General features: G+C 43.0%; 1 protein-coding gene across 4 annotated transcripts in view; it reads left to right on the top strand.

Moving 5' to 3' along the window:
* LOC311064591 (partitioning defective 3 homolog B-like) overlaps window positions 1-26,553 on the top strand; it is a 308,896-nt gene that overhangs the window by 156,736 nt on the left and 125,607 nt on the right. For all 4 annotated transcript variants that reach the window (XM_084084456.1, XM_084084457.1, XM_084084458.1 and 1 more), the window contains exons 17-18: window positions 18,172-18,282; window positions 21,162-21,548. In XM_084084456.1, coding sequence (XP_083940582.1) covers window positions 18,172-18,282; window positions 21,162-21,548 — 498 coding nt within the window. The remainder of the gene's footprint in view (window positions 1-18,171; window positions 18,283-21,161; window positions 21,549-26,553) is intronic.

The following is a 26,553-nucleotide window of genomic DNA, read 5'->3' as shown; positions in this document are numbered from 1 at the left end:
GTGTGTGTAGATTAGAGGCTCTGCTGTAGAAAATGGTCTTACTTTGTGCAATCACCAGCTGAATGACTGTCATCTACAGGCAGGGTTCCGATTGGACAGATCTGCTATTATTTGTGACTGTGAGGCAGCTGGAAATGGGCTGGTTGTGTGTGTGTGTGTGTGTGTGTGTGTGTGTGTGTGTGTGTGTGTGTGTGTGTGTGTGTGTGTGTGTGTGTGTGTGTGTGTGTGTGTGTGTGTGTGTGTGTGTGTGTGTGTGTGTGTGTGTGTGTGTGTGTGTGTGTGTATGCTCGCATGCGCATGGCTAATTGTACAGTATGTGTGGAGGGTTTACATTGTGTTTCAGTTATGTGCACAATTATGCATGTGAATCTACACGCTTGTGCTGTGTGTACAGTATATGTAAGTGTACTCGAGTGTGTTACATTCTGCGTGCATTTGGATCTCTGACTTTGTATCAGGCTCTCCTAAGATCTATTATCTATTTTATAATGGAAAGGGTCTTTAGTGTGTCCTGTACGTTTTCATGTTGTCACAGCTTTTGTCTTTGTTTTGCGATGTCTCTGAAGGTTGACAGCACTGTTGTTGACCACCAGGGGAGAGTGTCGTTGTCACTACACACACACATTATCATTTATGTACAACTTTACTGCCAGGCACCGAGGCTGTAATGCACAGTAAAACCTGAGAGTAGTCCCTTAACTCGGAAAGTGTAAAAATTGACCCATAATAAGTGTACGTGTAAAAATGGACCCTTACAGTTAGAAAAACAATTCCCAAACGGCTCAATTCTTACACTTTCTGAATTAACCACCCTCTAGTCTTAGAGAATCTTGAGTTACAACCAGGCGGAATTTCGTCATTTTAGGGGCAAGGCACAAAGGCCCAATGCCAGGGCAAATAAAACAAGATTTTAGCCCATTGAAAGAATTAATAGAATTTAAGGGTTAAGGATGATTTAAAATGAATATGTAGACTATCTGCGGTGAAATAAATAATGCTATTTACAATCTGATCCATGCTCAGCCCTGCACCAATCAAAGTCACTGGATTGGTTTAAAGATGGGGACTCAGGGGAGTTAATAATTCAGAATCTCAACAAAAGACACTGGCGTCTACATGACAAGAAAGAGACACTGGTGTCTACACATTGACAAGAAGGAGACACTGGTGTCTACACATTGACAAGAAAGAGACAGAGGAGAAAGTGGTACAGTCAGCTGGGGCATTAAGGCCACTGTGGCCTCAGAGCATGCCATTTCTTTGAGGGCACAAGGCCAAACTGAGAGGTAATGGCCTTGGTGGCCTCCCTGAAATTCCTGCCCTGGTTACAACTTTACTTTGACCGCTTTCTTCCGTCTACACCGAATCCCTTCGCCAAAAATAGGAACACTACAGATACAACTGTGTACAAATAACAGCCCAGCCCCGACACATATCTGACACGATGACAGAGAGTGACAGAAAAGGTCAGAAACCATGCAATGTTCACACCGTCAAAACGGTCATAACCAGTTCACATAGAAAGATGTTCACAGTGGAAAACAAAAGCACGCTGGCACAGAGGAAGACGTGAAAGGGGACGGGGGTGACAAACAGACAAAAAATCTCACAAATGGAGAGCGAAACAATGACCTCTTTTCTTTTTTTGACACAAAAAAAGACAAAGCTGCAAAGAGACTGAACGACAGAATCAACATCGACGATAGACAGATGCAGAGATGAGTAATTTATGCTTGTCCTTTAATTGCTCCAGCCTTTAGACCAGACGTCGGCTGTCATTGTTCATTAATTAGAGAGCACATGCTTGGGGGGGGGGGGGGGGGGGGTACCGAGGAGGCGGGGCCCACCAGCTGCCAATCAGACGGCCCGACAGAAAGTCATTAGGGTGTCACTGACTGATGTCACGGCTGCCAATCATTAGTGCGCGATGTGTTGTCTTTGTTTCTCCGCTTTCCTTCTGTGTGTGTGTGTATAAAACCCACTTTCAATATTGCATTCCCATTTTTGGTAACAGAGTTTCAACATGTTTTAAAACATTTAAAAAATAGCTGATCTACACGGTCACAACTAATTGTATTGTGAAGTTGTGGATCGGTTATTTTCACTACTTTTGCGCAACACTTTCATACCACATACCTATAAAATAGGGCATTAATTTATGGAAAAGATAAAATGATAAAGATAAAATGTGGAGATACAACGTTTTTGCCCAACAGTGACTGTGTGTGTGTGTGTGTGTGTCTGTGTATGTGTGTGTGCGTGTGCGTGTGCGTGTGCGTGTGCGCGTGCGTGCGTGCGCTTGATGCCGTGTCTGTGCACTGTGCATGTACTGTGCATCAGCACAGCGTGCTTGTGTAAAGTGTATGAGGCTTGTATGCCTGCGTTATTGGTGCGTGTCACAACTGTCAATCATTCATTTTCCCCAGGACCCCATCTGCCAATCCCAGCCGAGGGGGCGTGTCAAAGAGTGGCAGAGGGGAGGGGGTGAGAAACAGTGAAGAATGGTTGAAGTGAGAGACAGATTGTTGTCCTTTCCTGGCCAGGAGCGTGACACACAGCCCCCTGAGGGTTAGGGATACACACCTCTGTGTATGTGTGTGTGTGTGTGTGCATGTGTGTGCCCATCTGGGTCAGTGCATCACTCCACGTTTAGTGTTTCTTTATGTGTGTTCGGTGGTGTAAAGTAACTAAGTACATGTACTCAAATACTGGACTTAAGTGAAATTTTGAGGTATTTCTTTTTTACTGTACTCGAGTATTTCATATTTTCTATGCTTTTACTTCTATTCCAATACAGTACATCTCAGAGGCAAATATTGTACTTTTTACTGCACTACAATTCTTTGAAAACTTTAGTTACTTTGCAAATTAAAATTATTATATTACAAAATATACATTAGCCACATAAGCCCTATTTTATAGTTGGGCTGGTCGAAAATAGCCGATCTACAAGCTCTAGATGTGACACGCTGATAGCTTGTAGATCTACTATTTTCGAAAGATTAAGTAGTTTGATGCCAATACTTACTGTATGTACTTTTAGTCAAGTCAAATTTGTATACAGGACTTTTCCCTGTATTTTTATATTGTGTCAGGTAATGCTACTTTTACTTAAGCAAGCAATCTGAGTACTTCTTCCACCACTGGTGTTTACATAGGTGTGTATGTGTGCGTGCAATCTGCCCTTCACATGATGCAGCATGTTACTCGCGCGTGTGCGTGTGTGGGTGCGTGCGCGCGTGTGTGTGTCCTCAAACTCCTCGCTACCTTCCTCATAGTCCCATACATGTCCAGATGGGAGCATTGAGGGAACCTGTGTGTACATTTTTCTAATTAGCTCTTTCCTCCTCATGCTAATGGCTTTGCATAACGCTTCCCCATACAGATTGTGTTGTTATAGGTCATGAATATGCATGAGTCTCCCATTCTGTTCCCTCCAACAACATCTAGGCAGTAATATAGATGTCAGACCTGTGTGCTAATTGGCTGTTTATACTCACCGTGATTTGTTGATTGCCCTGTAAAAAAAAAAAATAGAAACAATACCAGAGTCATGATTGTGATTTTGTTTGTTGAAATCCCTCAATGGTTTCAGTCTGTGAGTGTGTTTGCGTTGAATAAGGCTTGATGATTTATACTTGGTTACCTGCTGGTGTCACGCAACGAAAATATATCGTATCTGTCGGGCGGAAACCTCATTATGTCCAAAACGGTTACTTTTCAGGATTCAAATTCAAAACTAGCAAAAGTAGCGGATCGACAAGCTCGAAACGCGGCGCTTCGCGCCGCGTTTCGAGCTTGTAGATCTGCTACTTCTAATGCTTTTGTGTGACGCTGTAGTATGATCAAGTATGGCGTTAATTTACAAAAAACGCCAAAAAGTTTAAATATGGAGATAAGAGGTTTCTGCCCGACAGCAATGATATATATATATATTTATTTTTTTTGGTGCGTGTCGCCGCCATGCAACAAAATGGAATGGGGCTTTTCTCCATGAGCTACAGGTAGGTAGAAACAAGTTTGTCTCGATAATGGCTTGAGTGGGAGAACAATGCGAGGTGTTTTCTGCTGGGTTACTAATAGCCGGTGTCGTGGTCATTGACAACATCATCAATTCTTAAACGCAGGCGCTGAGCGATCAGTCATATCCATTACAGACCCCAGCGCTGGTTCCTAAAGCACGACTCAGTGATTTGTCATATCCGTTAGAAACAACATCAATGTTTGATCACATTCCAACTCTGCCGCCTGTTTGTGTGTGTGTGTGTGTGTGTGTGTGTGTGTGTGTGTGTGTGTGTGTGTGTGTGTGTGTGTGTGTGTGTGTGTGTGTGTGTGTGTGTGTGTGTGTGTGTGTGTGTGTGTGTGTGTGTGTGTGTGTGTGTGTGTGTGTGTGTGTTGCCATTTTCACTTATAATGTAGGTGCAAGTTATAACCAAATCAAATCCAGGTTACTTTGCCACACCTGCCTGTAAGCTCTGCTCTGGTAACCTTCTGGAACAAACTTTGTTGATGGTGTTGTTGAAGAGTTTCAATGCAAAGACGTGCAAATAGACGCAAATTTGCACCGGGGAACACGAAGGACGTGATACACATTACATATTTAATTTGAGCGAAACATTTGCTTGAGTAATGTGAATCAACTCGTACGAGTGAAGCAAGGTGAAATTTTGCTTTGTTGCCCTTGCTTTGGTGTGTGAACACAAAAGGCCTCTTGTGTGAAACTTCCGCTCTCAGCCAATAAATAAACACACAACCCAGTGCAGTTTGTCAGTGAGTTCCACACAGAAACCAGGGCTGGGGCAATATATCGATATTATTGATATTGTGATATGAGACTAGATATCATTTGGGATTCGGGATATTGTGTCACATTGGTGTGGTGAGTGAGGACCCTAAAGCAGGGCAGCCAGGCAGGTATAGTGATCAAAAACCCATGGTGGGGTGTTTTAACATACAGTAGTAGGTGAAGAGAACAGATATCACAAATACAAACTACCGTAACTAACTAATGAAGTGACACCAAGCAATGACCCGACAACGACTGACTGGGGAATATACATATGAGATACAGCTGGGGAAGACAAGAACATAGAACCATGGAAACTAGAACATGAACATAACATAGAAATACAAGACATGACAGGCAAAGTCTGTGACTGTGACGTAATATCGTGACATGGCATAATGTCTTTTCCTGGTTTTAATCACTTAAACTGTTATTTTTACTAAAGTAAAAATAACAATCTACAAGCTCACAACGTGTCCCGATGCGTTGTGAGCTTGTAGATTGGCTATTTCCACTAATAATATTGTATTGTGACAATATACTGTATTTTTTTTATCAAGGTATTTGGTCAAAAACATTGTGATATTTTATTTTGTCCATATCGCCCTGCCCTATAACAAAACTAAAGTGAAATACCCCATCAGTGCAGAGCTTCCCAAGCATTGAGACACCAGACCGCCACTGTGACTGTGATCTTCCCGTTGTGGGCGTGTCAGCAATATTCCGCTGACAGTGTGCAAGTTTGATTAATGACAGGCATATCTATCTGGCAAACAAATATCATGTCCCACTGGCCTCTTCCCGCTTATTTAGAGAACCACGTCTACTGGAAAGGTCGCATAGGCCGATAATAAAATGGCAAAGTAAAATCCAATAAAAGCGTTCTTGTTGTGGGTTGTACCTTTTCATTATATTTGCACCAGCCTCACTTATCCCACTGCTGTGTGTCAAACTCCCAAACCCATCAATTAATGTCACTGTCCTCAAACTAGGGCCTTGTCATGTATTGTTCTATTTAACCACTTAAAGGGATATTTCACTTTCAAAAAAACTTTTGGTCATTTTATGGTCTACTCAGGCTTTAGTGAGCCCTCCAGACCGTTTTTAAGTTGCTTTATTCAGTATTTAGATATTTGATATTCATTTTACCAGCCACGCCCCCTTCCTATACAAACCCATTATAACTTAAAACTAAAAATGTAATCTGTTTAACCATCAAAAACACCCGTCCTTGTTTCTGGTGACTCACCCTGCCCTCCTAATGCGTGAGGGGGCCGTGTTTTTTTGATTACTTTTTTCATTTATTTTTAATATTTTTTTTTGGAAAATGAAAAAATTAAATACAAAAAATATATATTAAAAATAAATGAAAAAAGTAATAAAAAAAACACGGCCCCCTCTAAGGTTGGGCGATATGATGAAATTTCCCCACCGCCCATCGTCAGCTAAAATATCGCCGATTGCCGATATATTCGCCAGAAACGAATGGGTTAATGGTTATGCAGCGCGCGCGCACACGCACCCTCCCCCCCACACACACACACACACACGCAGCGAACGGCGCCGCCCCCACGGTGTTGAAGCGCACGCCGCACATGTGACTGAAGCCAGGTGGGAGAGGACATCGCCATTTTCACTGGATGTAAACATGATGGAAGTCGAAGAGGTCGTTCTTGTTGCCAAGAAAAAGACGAAATCCCCTATATGGGAACATTTCGGATTCGAGCCAGATGAAGCAGGCAAGCCCAAAGACACAACGAGGGCCATTTGCCGCCTTTGCAAGAAGCTTGTGCCGAGTAAAGATGCAAACACCACCAATTTGCATGAACATCTGCAGAAACGCCATCCCGCGGAGTATGCAAAACTTCCACCGAAAGAAACGGCCCCATCAACCGCAAGTGCAACAACAACACCCCCGCTTCACCAGCCCCAAATCCTTGGAGCCTTTTCCAAAAGTATTAAATACAAAAAGGAGAGCCCGAGATGGATAAAATGCACAAATGCTGTATCGAGATATATCGCCAAGGACATGAGGTCTTTCCATACTGTTGAGAAGGAGTCATTTAAGGAGCTACTGGCCACATTTGACAAACAGTATGAGCTACCTGCGAGGAAATATTTTACCAAAACTGCTATACCCGATTTATATAACAGAGTCAGGGCTGAAATAAATAAAGAGCTGGAGGCAGCGGACTTTGTCGCGCTGACCACAGATATGTGGTCAGCTCTCAACATGGTCCCTTACATGGGACTCACAGCCCACTACATCACGCCAAGTTGGGGATTGGAGGCCAAATGTCTTGAGACAACATACGTCCCCGATGACCACACGGCGGAAGTCTTAAAAGAAGAACTAGAAGAATGCTGTAAAGCGTGGGGGATCACGAAGGAGAAAGTCTCATGTGTTACCACGGATAATGGCTCCAACATTGTTAGTGCCATGAACAAATTGGGATGGCCATGGCTTAATTGTTTTGGCCATAATCTCAATGTGGCCGTGAATAACGCCATCAAGAAGGAGAAGAAAGGCACAGACCATGCCTTTCAGACGTGCAGAGCTGTGAATGGTGCTTTTGCTCACAGCTGGCACAGGCGACGGGAACTTTGTGCAGCCCAAGAGGACCTCAAGCTGCCAGACCATTCTATGATAGCGGTAAGTAAAGCCCATGACATAGAGTTAAGAAATTGCCAAAGCGGAACAATACAATCAAAACAATGTTTGTACAATTAAATGCTAATAAAGAAAGCTGTTGCAACTTAGACTCTCTTTCTCTCCCCCTCCCCTCTCTCTCCCGAGTCTCCCCCTCCCCTCACCCAGTAGCCCCCCCCCCCCTCTCTCTCACACACACAAACAAAACATGCATATTTGTCACACGTATCTTTATAACGTTACTTACGATAGCCTATTATTTATTAAGCTGTGTTATAAAATTTAAATATTAGCCCAATTAACACATTTATTGTATGTGTTTGTTCGTTTGTTTTAAGGAGTGTGCAACTCGCTGGGGAACAAAACAAAAAATGGTGGAGAGAGTCATCGAACAAGAAGATGCCATAAAAAGGGTATTTGCTGCTGATAAGGGCAGACGCACTCCTCTCCCATCTTTAAATTGGCAAGATATGAGTGTCCTTAGGGCAGTGAATGCAGGCTTGAAACCAGTGGCAGATTTCACAGACATTTTGTCTGCGGAAAATTATGTGACGGTGTCCTCTCTGATACCAATGCTCCAACATCTCACTGACAAAGCTCTTAAAATAGGAGACGACGATCTCCCAATGACAAAGAGCATCAAACAGGAGGTTTTATCACAGCTGGAGAACAAATACGATAATGCCAAAACCATACTACTTCTGCGCACAGCCACTTTGCTCGATCCGCGGTACAAGGGAGACCATTTAATACCCGCTCATTTGGATCTAATCAAAACTCATCTCCAGAACGAGATGGTGGCGTTCTGGTCCAAAAAAAATGAGCCTGTTGCCCCAGCGGTGCGTGTTCGAGTGGAAGAAGATGATGAGGGGGGGGCGGAGGAGAGGGAGACCGTACGTCAACAGCCAATGAAGAAGGCCAAATCACTGGGTGGCCTCTTGGGGAGAGCAAGGCCCGTGGTGAGCCGTACCCCGCAGCAGAGGGCTGAGACAGAAATTGACACCTATCTCGGTGAAGAAGCAATTGATGGTGACGATGACCCACTACAATGGTGGAAACTGCACGGCGAAAAGCGCTTTCCTTTAATGGCCTACATGGCACGCAAATACCTCTGTATCCCAGCAACAAGCACACCCTCAGAAAGAGTTTTTAGCACCGCTGGAAATGTTGTCACCAACCTGCGCACATTGCTTAAGCCACACAAGGTCAATATGCTTGTTTTCCTGGCTAAGAATCTTTAAGCATGCAGCAAACCCACTGTTTGGTTTATATTTTGCGGCAATTTATTCCGATTTTTTCTTTTTCATTTGCACTGCATATTCATAAGGCTACATTGTCCTTGTTTATCTGTAAGCCTTAACTGTAGGACCAAGGCTTAACCTACAAATAAACCATACGTTGGTTTATATTTTGATCAGGGGATAACCTGCACTTTATTTGCATTTGTTTTTTGCACTACTTTATTGTATTGATTACATTGTTCATATTTGTAAGGCTTAACTATTGGCCCAAGCACAATAAACCACATGGTGGTTTATCAGGGATAACCTGAAATGTATTTAGGTTTATTTTTATTTGCACTAGGCCAGTATGCCTATATTTTTCATGTATTTATTTGTCTTAACTTGAATATAAATAAACGGGTTTATATTTTGCACAGAACAGCTATAGGCCTACTGTTTTACATTTTATTTTTCAATTATTATTTTTTAATTGTGTTAATGTTTACTTTTACAATAGAGGGTCTCAGAGGGAGACAGCTCAGGAACGTTTTAGCCATTGGTGAAACAGTTATGTCGCACTGTATTTGTTCATAGCCCTGCCTTTTGTTGTTGTTATTATAGGCTAGTATTATTGTGAGGCTCTTGTGTTGACCAAATATTTATTTGTGTTTGAATAAAATTGCCTTCACTGATCCTCTGACATCTGTCCTTGTCCTTAATATGAAAATCGAATTGTACTGAAAAACTATTCTGCAGCAGCGGGCGATATAATGGTGTTTTGATTCCACTACTTTACTGACTGTTTACAATCCATGCGTAATGTGCGTCATGGCCATAATATGAAATAGGAATATTTGGGACAAATGTGTGATTGTCGAAATTAATTGATTTAACATGCATTAATACAATAGCCCCGAGAGGATAAGAACTCAAGATAACAGTTTCAAAGTCAAATGCATTTATTCAATTCAAAGCAGTGCTGCTTGAACCGGAGTGTCGTGTCCTTGGAAAGTTGAATTGAGGCTATGTCTACAGAATTCATGGGTGAAAAAGATTAGGTATCACATTTAATTATGATGTGTCGGTCCTTTTTCTTGTTCCGCAAGGCACCTCTCGTCTCGTCAGGTAAGGGAGGCTTTGATCACGGCAATGAATGAACTTATGTAGGCCTACTAGGCTACAGGACCAGAGTTTTTTTTAATGGTTTGTCTTTTTAAAATAAAACATTATTTGCTCTCAACCGCTGGTAAAGCTGGTTAAACCTCCGCTTAATTCACTGTCACTCATTCTATGAAATGGTCGGACCATAGACTGTAGGTCAGTGTTGCCATGTCTGCTTATTATAAGCGACTTTGTGCTTGTTTTTCTATGAATTCTTTATATGTAGACACGTTGTGAGCTTGTAGATCAGCTATTTTCAATATATTTTATGTATAGATAGATAGGTCGGTCGGTCATGTGGCCTAATAGTCGCTTGTTTTGGTATTGTTTTACTTTTCATAGACCTGGCTGCTTATGTCTATCGCAATGAATCTGGCAACACTGGCCTGGGCGCTCCCCCCGCTGCTCACAGCAGCAGCAGCTGCTCGCTGGCCCAAACTGATTCGCATTTTGAGCACACTTTATTGCGCTGTACAGGCTAATTGGGCTACAATTGAAGAGTTAGATTTTCGATAAGGCTGAGTAGGAATAAAATGTGCAAAAAAACAATAAAAAAACTAAAAAATTAAATAATTAAATATCGCGGGGAAAATCGCCTAACAAAAATATTCGACGATAGGACTCATCCAATCGTCGAATAACGATATATTCGTCCAATCGCCCAACCTTAGCCCCCTCACACATTAGGAGGGCAGGGTGAGTCACCAGAACCAAGGACGGGTGTTTTTGATGGTTAAAAAGGTTAAAAATTGAGTTTTAAGTTATAATGGGTTTGTATAGGAAGGGGGCGTGGCTGGTAAAATGAATATCAAATATCTAAATACTGAATAAAGTAACTTAACAATGGTCTGGAGGGCTCACTAAAGCCTGAGTAGACTATAAAATGACCAAAAGTTTTTTTGAAAGTGAAATATCCCTTTAAACCCTATGTACTTCAGGAAAAAAAATTATTCATAAAGCTGGCCTTGATTATAGCATATGGAAGAATCGGGATGCTATGGGTTAGCCACTTGAATCCTAGTATCCCTTTTCTGGGGAACAGTTGGTGAAAATAGCTGATCTACAAGCTCACAATGCCTTACGTTGCAACATGTTGTGAGTGACTATTTTCAGCTAAGATATTTAAAGGAGTATAGAGCTCTTGGGGATCCAGTGAACTAAGTATAGGGGTTAAGTGGTCAACTCGGTTGAACCATTAAATAAACCAACTAAATATATAAACAGTCCTTTTTTTGTTCACAAATGAACCGTACTCGGACCACTTCCTGATGTGGTCGAACTTTGGCTTGATACTAGGTTCACAACACGATTTCGATTTTCTACTTTTTTTTTAACACATTAGTTTCCAGACAAATGACCGAATTGGTTTAATTTTTTTTTTTTTTACAATACTGTGTTTTCTCTTATCCTCTTTTCAACACAGGAGCAATGACTGAAAACTTTTTTTTTTCAATTCTCTTACTCTTCCTGTATTTTCTTCTTTTTTTTCTCCTGCTGTTTGCATCGCGATACATTTCTTATTAAATCGATTTCCATTGTCATCAGTTTGAATCGATTTTAATCGATTTGCGATAAGTCGTTACATGCCTAGTGTGTTCACATTATCCACAAAACCACTGACATGGTCTGAGTACACTTCAGAGGCTGAAAGGACCCAAGAGTGAAACCACAGTGAAAGCCCCTCCAAACAAATCAATAGGGTTTATCCTCCAGGGAGAACAGTAATTTTCCATGGCTTATCCATCAGATCATTTTGGAGCTCTCTCTTTTTGTTTGGAACCAACGTGTCAATCGGGGCCATTCTATTTTCTTTTTTATATCTTATGTGCCAGTGGAAATTCTGGCCTTATCGGCCATGCAGGGCTACCCCAATATCAGTATGATTCATCCTCTAGGGCGGCGGTTCTCGAAGTGGGGGTCCAGGGACCCCCTCAGGGTTCCTTGAGGGGGGTTCCAAATGGACCCATACAGGTCTGTAACTCTGAGAGTGTACAGATGGAACCAAATGGACCCACTTGTGGGTCCATTTGGTTCCATCTGTACACTCTCAGAGTTATGGGGGTCCTTGGAATTAGGGGACCAAAGTAACTGTCCGAAATACATTGACGCAGTAAAATCCTCAAGTGTTAAATTAACCACTTAAACCCTATATACTTTCTTTTCTGGGGTCTATACTTCGTCCCCTCCTTGTTTCCTCTTACACCAAATCTCTGCGCCAAACATACCTGATCTACAGGCTCTGTGAGCTATTTTTGCCGTATTTTTATATGCCCAGAATTGGGACGCTACAGGGTTTAAGTGGTTAACAGAGGATGTTGCCGTGTAGGAAGAAATAAAGAATAAAAGGCGAATTATCTTCCTCCTCTTAAGAGTCTTATAATAGCTTGTTACGTTGTTGTAATCGGCTGCCATGGAAACGGTGTCTTTCTTCTTCTGCCCGTTATTCTGCTTGTTGAGACTAGAGAGGAAGGGCAAAGGTCAGCACGGTGACATCATCAGTCAAGACACTTTACTTGTCTCATTCTTTTAATTTATTTTCTCACAGGTATTGATGAGCACACTCACGGCCACGCACACATACACACACGCACGCACACGCACACGCACACAGACACACACACAGTCACTCAGAGGAGCTAGCCCAGTGTGGGCGCTGTGTGCTCAGCCTGAGGGTGTTGGCAGGAGAAAAGAGAGGAAGCTGTTTCTCTTTGTGTTTCTTTGATTCGTTCTTTATTCTCTCTCTTTTTGCCACCGTTCCCTGGCATGCTGTGGCTCCTCAAGTGTGTAGTCCTTTCTCTCCTGTCTCCCCTCTCTCTCGCTTTCTATCTCTCTCTCTCTCACACACACTCGTACGGTCTCTCACACACACATAATACAACACACGTCTCATTTTCCCTTTTCATCCCTCTCTCTGTCTCCTCTGGCAGTCTCCCTCTTTTTCCTCCCTTTAAAGTGTGCATTATGCACGTTGGAGTGTGTGCGTGTGTGTGCGTGCGTGTGTGTCCAGTAATGAGTATGGACAGATTCCTGAGGGAGGGGGTAATTAAGTAAGTCTGTAGGTGTCCTATACCTCCCGTCCTCTCTCTCTCTCGCTCTCGCTCTCTCTCGCTCTCTCCCTCTTTCTCTGACCCTGCAGACATATCTTCCTTTGGTTCACTACTTGTCCATTCCAGTTCAAGTTCCACACCATTAGCTCGTTAGCTTATTATTACTTAATGGTCACACTGGAGATGTTCCTTTGAACGTGAAGGTGGATACACCGCATACACCGCAAAATACACTGTTAATAAGCTCTATGTATAGCAGCCATATTGGAAAGAAATTGCCTTTCTTCCTTCAGTGTTACCAATGATAATGAAGGCTCTGTTCCATTTATCAGAGTAACACCCCTGTAAGGGGCAATTTGGAACCCCCTTCAAGGAACTATGAGGGTCCCTGGACCACACTTTGAGACCCACTGGTGTAGCAGAGTGTTTCCAGTGAGTCAGCATGCACAATATCAGCACCCTGACTCTGTTTGACCGGAATAGAACAGAGCATTAATTAGTATCATTGGTAACACCTCTGAAGGCATTAAGGAAGAGGCACTTGTAAAAGACGAAGGCATAAATAATAATAATAATAATAGTTTTTTCTATTTCTCACGCCTCTCTGATATCGTTGCTGTCAGGCAGAAACCACTTAGCTCCACATTTCAACTATGTATCTTTTTTCGTGAATTATTGCCCTACTTCATCGCAAAAGAGTGTCACACAAAAGTCGTGAAAATAGCCGATGTACAAGCTCACAACATTGAGTGAGCTTGTAGATCGGCTATTTTCACTATTAAAAATATTTTAAAAATGATAACTAAAAAAGGAACGGTTTTGGTTATACTGTAAGAGGTTTCCGCGCGACAGCAATACAACAATAAGAAGATCTAACTATGACCCAATAATACTTAACTTTAACACCTCAAACCCTATACTACTTTGACCGGTGTCCCCCAGGGGTCTATACTAGGCTCACTCCCTTTTCTCCCCTCTACACCAAATCTCTTTACTGAAAATCCCTGATGTACAAAATCGGCTATTTTCACCACATGCTTGCCTATTATCCCAGAAAAGGATTGCTGGGGTTCTTTCAAACACAGTATATTATCTTTTGCATATTTATGCTGCTGTCGAATACAACTTTCTTGACACGTTTCTTTTTCTCCTTGGAAAGTTGGAGGCAGGGCGCGCTATAAGAGACGATGGTGAGAGCAGAGGAGAGGAAATAGGATGATATGAGAGGGGACGAGAGGTTAAGTGCAGAGACAGGGAAAGGAGTTCGATAGCCAGGGTGTACAGGTGAAGAAGAGGTACTTAGGATGTGCGAGGGTACGAGGTGAAGAGGAACGCACCATGGTAGAGGTGAGGGAAAGGTAAGCATAATAACAGAGAGAGAGAGAGAGAGAGAGAGAGACGGTATGCTGTAAAGCCCTGTTCATTTAACTCTGAGAGGGCACAAATGGAACCAAATGGACTAGTAAGTCCATTTGGTTCCATTCGTACCCTCTCAGAGTTACAAACGGATAAATGAACACTGAGGACTTTACTGTGTAGGAAACGCTGCGGTGGAAAGAAAGGTTGGGGCGTAAAGAAAAAGAAGCCGTTAAGAAGAAAAGAGGTGAAATTAAGGTGAGGAAGAGTTGAAGACGAGGCTAATCTACATCGAGCCCCTAACACTGTTGGTAGTGCTAATTAGAGCTTGTCCCATGTGAGCTGCACACACACGCGCGCGCACTCACACACGCACAGAGAGCTCTGGCCCCCTTAGGCTTTGACTGCACACCGAGACCCCCTATATGAGGAGAAAATAGGCTTCTCTGCCCCCCTAGTCCACATGAAGCATTTCAAACACACATATTATTACCTGGGTACGCATACATACACACAAGCACACACAAACACACACACTTAAAAAAATGTTTTTACTGTGATGCACAGCCATAAAGTACACTACAGACACACACACACACACACACACACACACACACCCACTAACACACTCAGTAATGTATACATCAGAGCATTCAACTCCCTAACACACACACACACACACACACACACACACACACACACACACACACACACACACACACACACACACACACACCAGTGTATTCGACACAACTTGTAGGCACAAACACATACATGCCAGCGCACACGTATGCACACACTCTGACACACACCCTAATACATGAACGGTATCAGTGCGCTCGACTCACGCGCCACATACAGTAGGCACACGCACGTGTTGCGCAACGCGCGCACTCACACCATTATAAATGGCCGTAAATGTTTTAAATAATACACTAGCACGTGTGGTGATACTTCAAACATTGCAGCGGGTATAGCAGGGGGCCTCCGACAGGAGAGCAGATTAATAAATTCACACAATGAATAAAATATGAAACATGTTTATAAGGTCAGGGTTCACATGTTGGAGACATTAACTATTTAGCATGCTTGACTGGCTCAATTAACCATATCCTTCTCTCTTTACTGCCTAGCGGGGTGTTGGGTTTCACCAAAGGAAATTAGCTCCACTGGAGCCCTTGCAAGAGGCTTTGTTGTTCAGCGGGATAAGGCTCACATGTTGTGAATGCCACACTGTCTCAGTGTCCCCAAGACCTGGGGAAAATGTTGATCCAAAAGAGTCCCCTTTTAAAAGTAATTGTGCAGGTATATTTTTTAGTAAATGTTAGGCTCCTTAGTTTGCAGTTAAATCAACAATTGATTGACCGCTTTCAACCTGGCATACCATTTTGGGCATGTCAATACAGGAGAGAATTTTCTAATTATTATTTTTATAGCAAAACTATCCACAAGTTTCCTAGGGCGTTGTGGGCATCACTTCCTGTCGATTTCATTGGATATCATTGGATTTCATTGGATCAAATCGACAGGAAGTGATGCCCACAACGCCCTAGGAAACTTGTGGATACGGTGAGCCTGTAGATTTTAGCTGTGCAACAACCTCATATGACAAATTAAGTATATAATAGGGTTTAAGTGGTTAAGGCCTTATACATAATTGCAACCTAACCTGTCAGATGGTTTAAGCAGTGGTTCTCAAACCCTTTCAATGTCAAAAACTCCCAGATTGATATGCGTTTGGCTGAAAAAGGTTAGTTTGAAATAGTTTAAGGTAATCACGTTGTATTCTGTCAAGATAGACATCTTAGAAGAAGAAGAAATAAAGGTTATTCATAAAGTTGGCATTGTTTGTAAGGATCATAGCAGCCTTAGCAGGACTACGGCTGTAAATATTCACCAGTGACATTTTGTTTCTTCATTACATTATTTGGCTTATTTGCTCAATACAGACCTCTATGCTCAACCATTATGTTCTGTTCCATTTACCAGTCCCCCATCCTATACGAACATTATTGTCTCCAAATTGTGTGTTATCGCTGGCCTATCGCTGGTAGACACAATAGCCCTGTTACTTCTCATCAGCAAATGTCAGCATGTCTGCATATTCTGAAGCCGTTATCATTCAATTAGTCAATGACATGTTGTCCGGGGCAGTGGAAGGAGATTGTGTGTTTGAATGAGTGAAAGAGAGAGAGAGAGAGAAACACACACACACACACACACACACACACACACACACACACACACACACACACACACACACACACACACACACACACACACACACACACACACACACACACACACACACACAGAGACAAACAGACAGAGGGAGATTCATGGCTTTCTCCAGGTAATGACTTGTGGCATGTCTTGGTGTGCTGACTAGGCTGTTTTTATTGACTATTACACAAACACACACACACACACACACACACACACACACACACGCATTGACGGGTGTGGTTTGGGTGGGTGGGTGTTTACTACCTTTTGATGTAAATCAAGACTGGAACCATTATGACATCAGAACACGTACGTGTGGGCGGGTGTTATTGGATGGTCAAATGAGACCAAATATGAATGCGGTTATGATGGGGGGGACGACAATGCTGTTTTTTGTGGAACGACTACATACTGTGTGTGTGCGTGTGTGTGTGTGTGTGTGTGTGTGTAAGAAAGATCCATCTCGAGGAGATGACATCTGTACCCTACATGTTGATTGAAATATCCATAGAGTGTGCGCAACTGTGTGTGCATGTGTACAGTACATGTGTACAGTACATGTGTGGATTTGGGCGTGTGCATGTGTGTGTTAGCATTTCTTATGTGGCTGAAGGGCACGATTGGCATTTCATGTGACATTGATACAGTGAACCGAGCTACTCTTCATTAGCGGCTGACTGATCCACACCATGTGCGCGCACGCACGCACACACACACACACACACACACACACACACACACACACACACACACACACACACACACACACACACACACACACACGGAATGGAGTCTGTGTGTGAGAAAAAGAGAGAGAGAGAGAGCAGAGATGATTCATGTCAACACGCCATCGGCCGTGACGCTCAGTCACAGGCTGCATCTGTGGCTCTGACACGGAATGGTACTGTGTGTGTGTGTGTGTGTGTGTGTGTGTGTGTGTGTGTGTGCAGTGGTGTAAAGTAACTAAGTACATTTACTCAAGTGCTGTACTTAAGTACAGTTTTGAGGTACTTTTACTTTACTGGAGTATTTCCAAATGTCCATACTTTTACTTCTACTCCACTACATCTCAGAGGCAAATACTGTACTTTGCAGATATAAATTATAGCATTATAAACACATACATTAACCACTTTAGCCCTATTTTACAGATAGGCTATTTTTAAACATTTTGGTACTTTTACTTTTGGTTCTTTAAGTAAATTTGGATACCAATACTTTTGTACCTTTACTCAAGTACATTTTTAATTCTGGACTTTTACTTGTAACAAGGTACTTCTACATTGCAGTATTGATACTTTTACTTAAGTAAAACATTTGAATACTTTTTCCACCACTGTGTGTGTGTGTGTGTGTGTGTGTGTGTGTGTGTGTGTGTGTGTGTGTGTGTGTGTGTGTGTGTGTGTGTGTGTGTGTGTGTGTGTGTGTGTGTGTGTGTGTGTGTGTGTGTGTAATGTATTTGCGTGTGTGTGTGTGTGTGTGTGTAATGTACAGTATTTGCGTGTGTGTGTATTTGTACTCATGTCTCTCATATCCAGTTGGTGTGCATGTGTGTATGCGAGTGCATGTCAGTCACCCAGTGAATTAGACGACACTGATGGCTCCAGCCATCCCTGCATACCATTACACATGTCAGTAAATCACTGTGGTGCCGTAGGATTTATGTGTTGTTGTTTCTGTCTTCCTTTCTCCCCTCAAACGCTCTCTCTCTTGCTTCTCCAGGTTTGGGAAACGGAAAGACGAGAAGCGCGAGGCGAAGGCCGCCCTGCAGAGGCAGAAGTCTGACATTCTGAGCGAAGAGGAGCTGGAGAGGATGAAGGAGGAGAGAGAGAGGTGGGGACCTGTCTAGAACGAGAAAAGCTCATTTTGGATAACTGAAAGATGAATGCTTAACCACGTGAACCCTAGCTTCCCTAATGTGGGCATGTCATAATGGGTGAACATTCGACGGAAATAGGCAAACATTTGGCAGAAATGGTGCACTTTCAGTCGAGAGATTTGGTGTAGACTCACCACACCACATACATGGTGGAAAAGGCACGCTATAAAAGAGGGAGGGGGGTTAAAGCTGGTATTCAGTTGGAGTGCCACAGGCCTATTTCCCCCCAAATAATGATAACTGGGTGTTACTGTTATATACCCCAATTAATTTTATTTAAGTGTTAATAAGCTCTATTTTTGGGGACACATTCCAACAACTCTGGAATACTGGATTTGACTTCACATGCTTTGGTGAGAAGTAGCGTACTTCTCACCAACTTCTCACCAAAGCACTTCTCCCTCCTCTACCTGTCTGTCTCCTTGCCAAATGGAAAAGGCGATCTTTTTAAACATTAATTTTCTCCTATAAAAACTGCTCCACAACAGCAATGTTGGAGGAGAAATGTTGAGTCCTTAGACAAATTAAAAACAAAAACATTACCAAAATCAAGGCACTGCCGTTCAATCTGCGGCAATGCTAACATCTCGAAATGTTAGTATTTTGATATGACTGGAAATATTAAGCCCCCTTGTATCCTACTCCAACAGTCTTGTCTTTTTCTCCCTCTTAACTTGTCCCGATTGAAACCTTAGTTGAATTTTCCATTATTTTATTTCCACTTGCGTTCTCTCCAGCTGCATGCTGTTCAGTCTCATGAAACCCATTATCTAAACCACTCTTAACGTTTCTATCATTCTTTCCTTTATTGTTTTAGCATTCTTTCCATTCTTTATATCCACTCTACCCCCACCTCCCCCCCTGCTCTATTCCATGCTTGTCATTCCTGAGTTGTGGTTTCATGATGGGTCGGTGTGTGGTGAAATTAGCGAGACCTCTCGGAGTGCCTATAGACCTATTATAGTCATAACTCATGACTATTGTTTTTCCAACCAACAAGGCTACGGTTACATATTCAATTTGGGTATACATTCAAATCAATACAGTGGCGTACCCTCTCTGACTCTCTCAGAGAGTCTCTTGAGTTATACGTATTGATCCCCATGGGGGAATTCATCCTCAGCATTGAGCCCTCCCAGCAATTAGGAGCAGCTGTGTAAAGCCAGCTGAGCACCGTCCAGGGGCCAAGCTCCAGCTCTAAGGCCAGTGGCTCAAAGACACTGGCAGGATGTATGTCCCTAACAAAGGGGTCTTCAACGTTTGTCAGCCCCAAGGACCCCCTAGCTGAGAAAGGGATGAAGCAGGGACACCCCCCCCCCCCACACTACATACAGTATACTATATGTAGACAGCTTCATAGACTTGTTTGACAGCACTATCATCAGTGTACGTTGGACTCATGCTAATGTGTATTTTCAGACATTTAAACAACCCTCAATACTTAGCAAACTTGACCTTTTACCCTGTACTTGGTCTGCTTTTTTCCCCTGTACATCAAACCTCTTTGCCGGAAATAGCCGATGTACAGTACAAGCTCACAACGCCTCGCAGCGCGAGGCGTTGTGAGCTTGTACATCGGCTATTTTTGGCTAAAGTTCTCCTCAGAATAGGGATGCTCAAGTGGTTAATGTAAACTATTAAAAAAAAGATCCTATCACACAAATATTGGACGGCCCCCCTGTAGTAACTCTGAGGACCCCCTAGGGGTCCCGGAACCCCTGCTGAAGACACCTGCTCTAACATACATGTACGCAAACACAGATTCATGTTTTTCTGTGTTAGGCCTAATAGCCATAAGGCATTGTTAGTTTACCCAACAATGCAAAACTGGACCTCATAATCAACCCAGATCACTTCAATTATCAAATTCAGCCATCAGACTCATAACTTGGTATGTTATTCAGCAATGTCATGTCGGTTGCTAAAAACCTATAAGTAGGTGTCTTAAATTCCCAGAAATTTACTTTGTGAGCTCATAGTCCTGCAGAGGTAGAGCGACCTCAGTAGGTAGAGCGACTGTCCTACCGTTCGATCCTCGGCTCCTCCAGGCTTCATGTCAAAGTGTCCCTGAGCAAGACATTTTAAGCCCTAACTGCTCCCCTGTTTGCTCACTCTGAGCAGCACACAGCTGGGTCAAATGCAGAAAAGTAACGTTCCCTCTGGGATCACTGCAAATACCCTCATGAACCTGTGTGCATCCTGATGTCCTCAGGCAGCAATGTACTTGTATTTGATGTTACTTTGACACTGTACTGTAAGTGCTTTATTAATAAAGTGTATTATTATGAAGTAGAGATGCACCGATATGGACATTCTTGGCCGATATACCGATGTTTAAAATTACAATTTAGCCGATACTGATACCGATATTTGTTTATTTAGTTCTTGGTGTTATTATTTCCCCCTTTTGTGCCAGGGACACAAATGAATCGTCATTATAAGAAATAACTGTTCAGAATCTGCAGAAACACAACATAATTGCCTAACATTAACGAATGTCAACGAGCGTCAGCTGGACAGTGACACACCCACCTCAGCTGTGCTTAACTGAAAGTGACTGGAGTTAGTTTTTAAAAAAGCCCTTGAAAATGACATGATAATGTTTACTGTGATTATGGTAAGATGTCATATCACAAACACCATAGACTAAAAACTCCTGCAACTTTAACCAGCAGAAAAATAAAATATATATATATTTTTTAGCCGATACCGATATTGATATTGATAACGGCAAATACCGAAATGTGGCCGATATATTGGTGCATCCCTATTCCCTATTATGAAGCATAAAGTCTAGTTACGAGTTATATGTGTCTTGATGTCTGTGTGTCAGGATCGAGGCCAAACACTCGGAGCTGCGGGAGCGACAGACCAGAGGCGGCGGGGGCGCGTACGCCGACCTGGAAGACGACGACGCTGACCCCAACTACGCCCGCATACACAACTTCAGGGAGCGCGGCGACGCGGCCTCCTCCGTCCCCCAGCCGATACCTCAGTCGCCCCCTTACGGCGCCGCCCCCCACCACGCCCACCACGCACACGCCCGCACGCCCTCTCCCCAGCGCCCGCCCGCCTCCTTCCCCGGTCACGGAGGAGGTCATGGCGGCGGTGACGCCCCGGACGGCGGCGACCCTCTCGACGGGCTCTACGCCAAGGTCAACAAACCTAGAGGGCCCGGAGCCGCGTCGCCACCCGCTGCCCCCCCTGCAGGAAACGACAGGCAAGTTCACATGGATTAAAAGTTCTCAGTCGCTTATGACTGATTTCAGTCATTTTGGATTCCATAGAAGTCAGCATGTCTTCTATGGCATTGGTTCTCAAAGTGGGGTCTGGGGACCCCCACGGGTCCTTTAATGGGGGGGTACCAGAGGGTCCCCAGCAAAATGTTGTTAATATAGCGTCACGATCATTTTAACCATTTTAACCATGTTTTATACAGTACTTTGGCTATTCAAAAGTAGCAGATCTGCAAGCTCGTAGCGCTAAGCTTGTAGATCTGCTATTTTTTTTAAATCACTGTCATTTTGGGGGTCCTTGACATGAAAAGGTTTGAGAACCACTGTTCTATGGAAGTGTGTCATGTGTGTTATTAGTTATTTTAAGTTTTTGAATTGGTCAAACTAGCGATAGAATGTCATGTTCAGTCTTCCAGACAACTCTAAAGTCTCAATCTGCAATTTCTTCAACTGGTTTGGCTGTGTTCATGGTTTAGGACACACACCACTAGTGTGTGTGGGCTCCTTTCACTCTGTGAAAGCAACATTTTTCAATCGTGAGATTTCTTTTTTTTAATCCATGGGCAAGACTTCACTTCTCTTCTCTTCTCTTCTCTTCTCTTCTCTTCTCTTCTCTTCTCTTCTCTTCTCTTCTCTTCTCTTCTCTTCTCTTCTCTTCTCTTCTCTTCTCTTCTCTTCTCTTCTCTTCTCTTCTCTCCCCTCCCCTCTGTCTGTCTTTCAAACCAATCATACTTTCTCTTTCTCTCGCCACCTCCTGTCCTCCCTCTCACTCCTCTCCTCTCATCTCATCTCATCTCATCCTTCCTTCCTCCCTCCTCCTCCTCAGCCCATCGTTTCAGTTCTTTCCGCCTCATATCCCTCCGTGTTTTGCTCCTCTCTCCTATTCCTCATCCTGTCCGCTACGCTTATCCTCCAACCTCCATCTTCCTCTCCTCCGTTCCTCCATCTCTCTCTCTCTCTCTCATGTAGTGTGATATTATGTTGCTGACTCTCTCATATTTCTCTCTGCTGTCTAAATCAGGTTTCACCTTCCCTCTGCCCTCTATCTGCCAACAGGCAAGAGTGTGTGTGTGTGTGTGTGTGTGTGTGTGTGTGTGTGTGTGTGTGTGTGTGTGTGTGTGTGTGTGTGTGTGTGTGTGTGTGTGTGTGTGTGTGTGTATGTGTGTGTGTGTGTGTGTGTGTGTGTGTGTCTGTGTGCATTCGCATGCGTGCGAGAGTGTGTGTACACACTGTGGTTGTGTCTCTATACACTGCAAAATATTTGGTGTTAATTTAACTCAGAGGATGTACAAAAGGATAAATGAACAATGAGGATTTTACTGTGTACATGAGTTTGTGTGTGCGTGCATGCCCTTGCGTGTGTACAGTATGTGCGTGCATTGCTGCCCACCCACGCATGTGTAAGTGTGTGTACCCGTTTCCGTGTGTGTGTGTGTGGGCGAGCGTGTGTGTGTGTGAGTGTGAGTGTGAGTGTGCACCCTGTGTGTTTGTATCCCAGCATAAAAGACAATCACCTCAGGGCTCAGGGTGTACCTCTCAGCTTCCAATCAAAGCCGAGACACACAGACATTGGATAATGTCAGTCACAGGTCAGTTCTTTCTGAATATATCTAGAGAGACACACACACACACACACACACACACACACACACACACACACACACACACACACACACACACACACACACACACACACACACACACACACACACACACACACACATACACAGCCCTACCTATTTGATGGTGAGGTTCAGGGTGCACAGAGCTGTTTGTGGACACAATGTGTTGCTTTCTTATTTCTTGCATGCATAAAATACGGTTTCATTATATGGGAAGTCACGACGTTCTTGACCTTCGCTGTCGGACGAGCGTTCCTTAAGATCTGTCTTGTTAAAATGCATTGATTAATTAAAATGCATTAACCACTTAAACCCTTTGTACTTAGTTGACCGGACTACCCCAGGGTTCTATACTAGGCCCCCTCCGTTTTTCCCTCTACACTAAATATCGTCACAGACAATAGGCGATCTACAGCCAATCGTATAGATTATTTTTACCCAAAGTTCGCCCCAGAATAGGAACGTTAGGGTTCATACAGTTAAAACGTGTGTAAAAGAAGCCCCACACGTAAATAAAAACAACTTAATTTTTTTTATAAATCAAATGTGAAAGGCCAGTGTGCCAGAGATTGTGACTGACAATATTGGTGTCAGCTTCTGTAACTTATGTATTGTAATGTAATGTATTTTTAACCCTATAATCTTAAGGCTATATTGTCCAAAGTCCTCGATTCTTCTGTCTTCCAGTGGGGACAAACAAAATAGATTTGGCTAAAGCCTCTTGTTTCGTGTCAGTTTGGTAGCTCGGTATTAAAGCACGGCATTTGAGCAATGTCTTTCCGTGTTTCGGTTTGTCCACATCTGTGGAGAATGCTTTATTCTCATGTTAGAGCTCAACCACAGCCCTTTACAGAAAGTAAAAAAAAATGTCCACAGTATAATCTCCTAAAATCTTCTAATCAGCTGCCTGTCCTAAGATAATTAGAATGTTCTTTGCTTTTCTTGAGACTGACAGAATTTAATTAGAGTGGTTTCATTTTTCTTCAGGGAGGAAGCCACAATTTTAACCAAATGCACATTCCCTAGTTAATATTCATCATCTATAATTGAATACTGTGTTTTTATGTCATATCCGTGTGTTTACGCAGCCACAAACCATAAACATTTGGAACGTTTACATATGCGTTGCGTATGAGTTGCTCACATGCTTTGCACTATTGCACCTTGCGGATACATAATTCTTGTACCCGTAAGCATTCAGAAAAACAAGTCAACATTCAAACACAAAAGATGAAACAATTACAAGGAAACATACACTAGCATTGTGTTCAATTTAGCTAATAGTTTCCTGTTGTTTACCATCACTATAGGCACTTAATGCCAGCTGGACTAGTTCACAATTTATAGCCGTTATTGTATTGTGATTATTGGCATGGCTCCAAATGTCTCTTGGCTAATCACAATGCATGGTTGGAACATGCTGTTATAGCATACAGTGTATATGTACATAGACATAGAACAAAAAGTTTGGTTGAACAGCGTCTCTGTTCTGCTAACAATGCTTCTTGGCAATAACTTTTATATCGTTGAGAAGCCTGTTTATTTCCCGTTAAAATTACCCCATTTGTGAGGAACATGCGACAAGAGTAAATAGCATGTATGTATATATATATATATATATATATATATATATATATATATATATATATATATATATATGTATATATTACAGTACATGTTGGAAACCAGTACAAGTGAGAAAAACGGAGCGGGGAGCGCCTGTTTTCGGCCCGCGGGCCGGCGCTGCCGGAGGGGAGGGGGTCGGCACGTTGAACGGGAAGGGACGAGGCCAGGGCGCCGGGCGAGTGTGCGGGCGGGCCCAGCTGCTTTAAAAAGAATTGTATTGCACTTTTCATTCGCAGGGAATCCCAGAGTGCTACATGGTAAAAACACATAATCAATCATAGAAGGATAAAATCAGGGTTTAAAAACAATGTGGTTAAACAACAATTTAACATGAAAATGCCTTCCGAAACAAAAACGTTTTTAGGCCTATTTTAAAAGAGTCCAGGGTCTGCGGCGCTCTCAAAACGATAGGAAGGCTGTTCCACAGGCGCGGTGCTGCCGAGCAGAAGGCCCGGTCTCCCATGGTGCGTAGATTGGTACCGGGGACATCGAGGAGGAGATCTGAAGTTTGTGGAGGCTTAATTAGTGTCTGTAGGTAGGGTGGGGCATGTCCGTTTATGCAGTTATGAGTGATTAGTAGGACCTTGCAGTCAATCCTGGCTGAAACGGGGAGCCAGTGCAGTGAGAATAGTGTGGGTGTTATGTGATCGTGCTTATACGGACTCTCATTAGGATCCTGGCAGCGCTGTTCTGGATGTATTGCAGCTTCTTAACCCATTAAGACCGGGAACGCATCTGTGTCATTTTAAGATTTCTTTGGGCTATTCAAAAATAGCAGACATACAAGCTCATAGCGCGGCACCGAGTGCCGCGCTATGAGCTTGTAGATCTGCTATTTTTTTAAAGAAATCGTGAAAACGTGTTCTAATCTTTGAATGTATATCTAATTTTTTAACTCAAATCTTTGCTTCTGGGGGTCCCTGGAACTAAATATTTTCAGATGGAGGTCCACGCCCAAATACATATAATTTTGGGTGGTCCATAACATGAAAAAGTTTTAAGAACCACTGATATATATTTAAAAATAATTTTGAGTTACATTTGAGAACAGTCACATGTTCGCTTTAAAAACTCTATATATTCAAAGATTTTCTCGGGCACTCGGTGCCGCGCTATGAGCTTGTAGATCTGCTATTTTTGAATAGCCAAAGAAATCTAAAAATGACACACAGATGCGTTCCCGGTCTTAAAGGGTTAATACTGTTGCCAGGAATCCCAATGAAGAGTGCGTTGCAGTAGTCCAGTCTTGAGGAGATAAAGGCGAGGACAAGCTTCTCTGCATCCGACAGGGTTAGATAGATAATGACTAAGATAAAGAACAATTTCTGCAGCATGTTTAATGTGTATACATTGTCTGTGGGCATAATGTATCTGGCTGTGTAATTGCGTACGTGTGTGAATGTGCACACGCGGGCACAGAGTTTATTCTCCTGATAGTCGAATTCATTCATCATCACTTCCTGAAACTTGATGATGCAGATGGGAGGAAGCTCAATCATTGGCTGATGGTAATCGATGGTGCCGACGGGAGTAGTTTGTGTGTGTGTGTGTGTGTGTGTGTGTGTGTGTGTGTGTGTGTGTGTGTGTGTGTGTGTGTGTGTGTGTGTGTGTGTGTGTGTGTGTGTGTGTGTGTGTGTGTGTGTGTGTGTGTGTGTGTGGAAGACGAAGATAAACAAATCGCTAAGGACTCCGTTCCATCAGAACCTCAGTGAAGCCAGACTCGGACACACACACACACACA

This window comes from Gymnoscopelus microlampas, assembly GCF_963454915.1.
Source record: "Gymnoscopelus microlampas genome assembly, chromosome: 17".
Taxonomy (NCBI): domain Eukaryota; kingdom Metazoa; phylum Chordata; class Actinopteri; order Myctophiformes; family Myctophidae; genus Gymnoscopelus; species Gymnoscopelus microlampas.
Note: the sequence above shows the minus strand (reverse complement) of the source record. Positions and strands in the feature narration are given on the sequence as shown.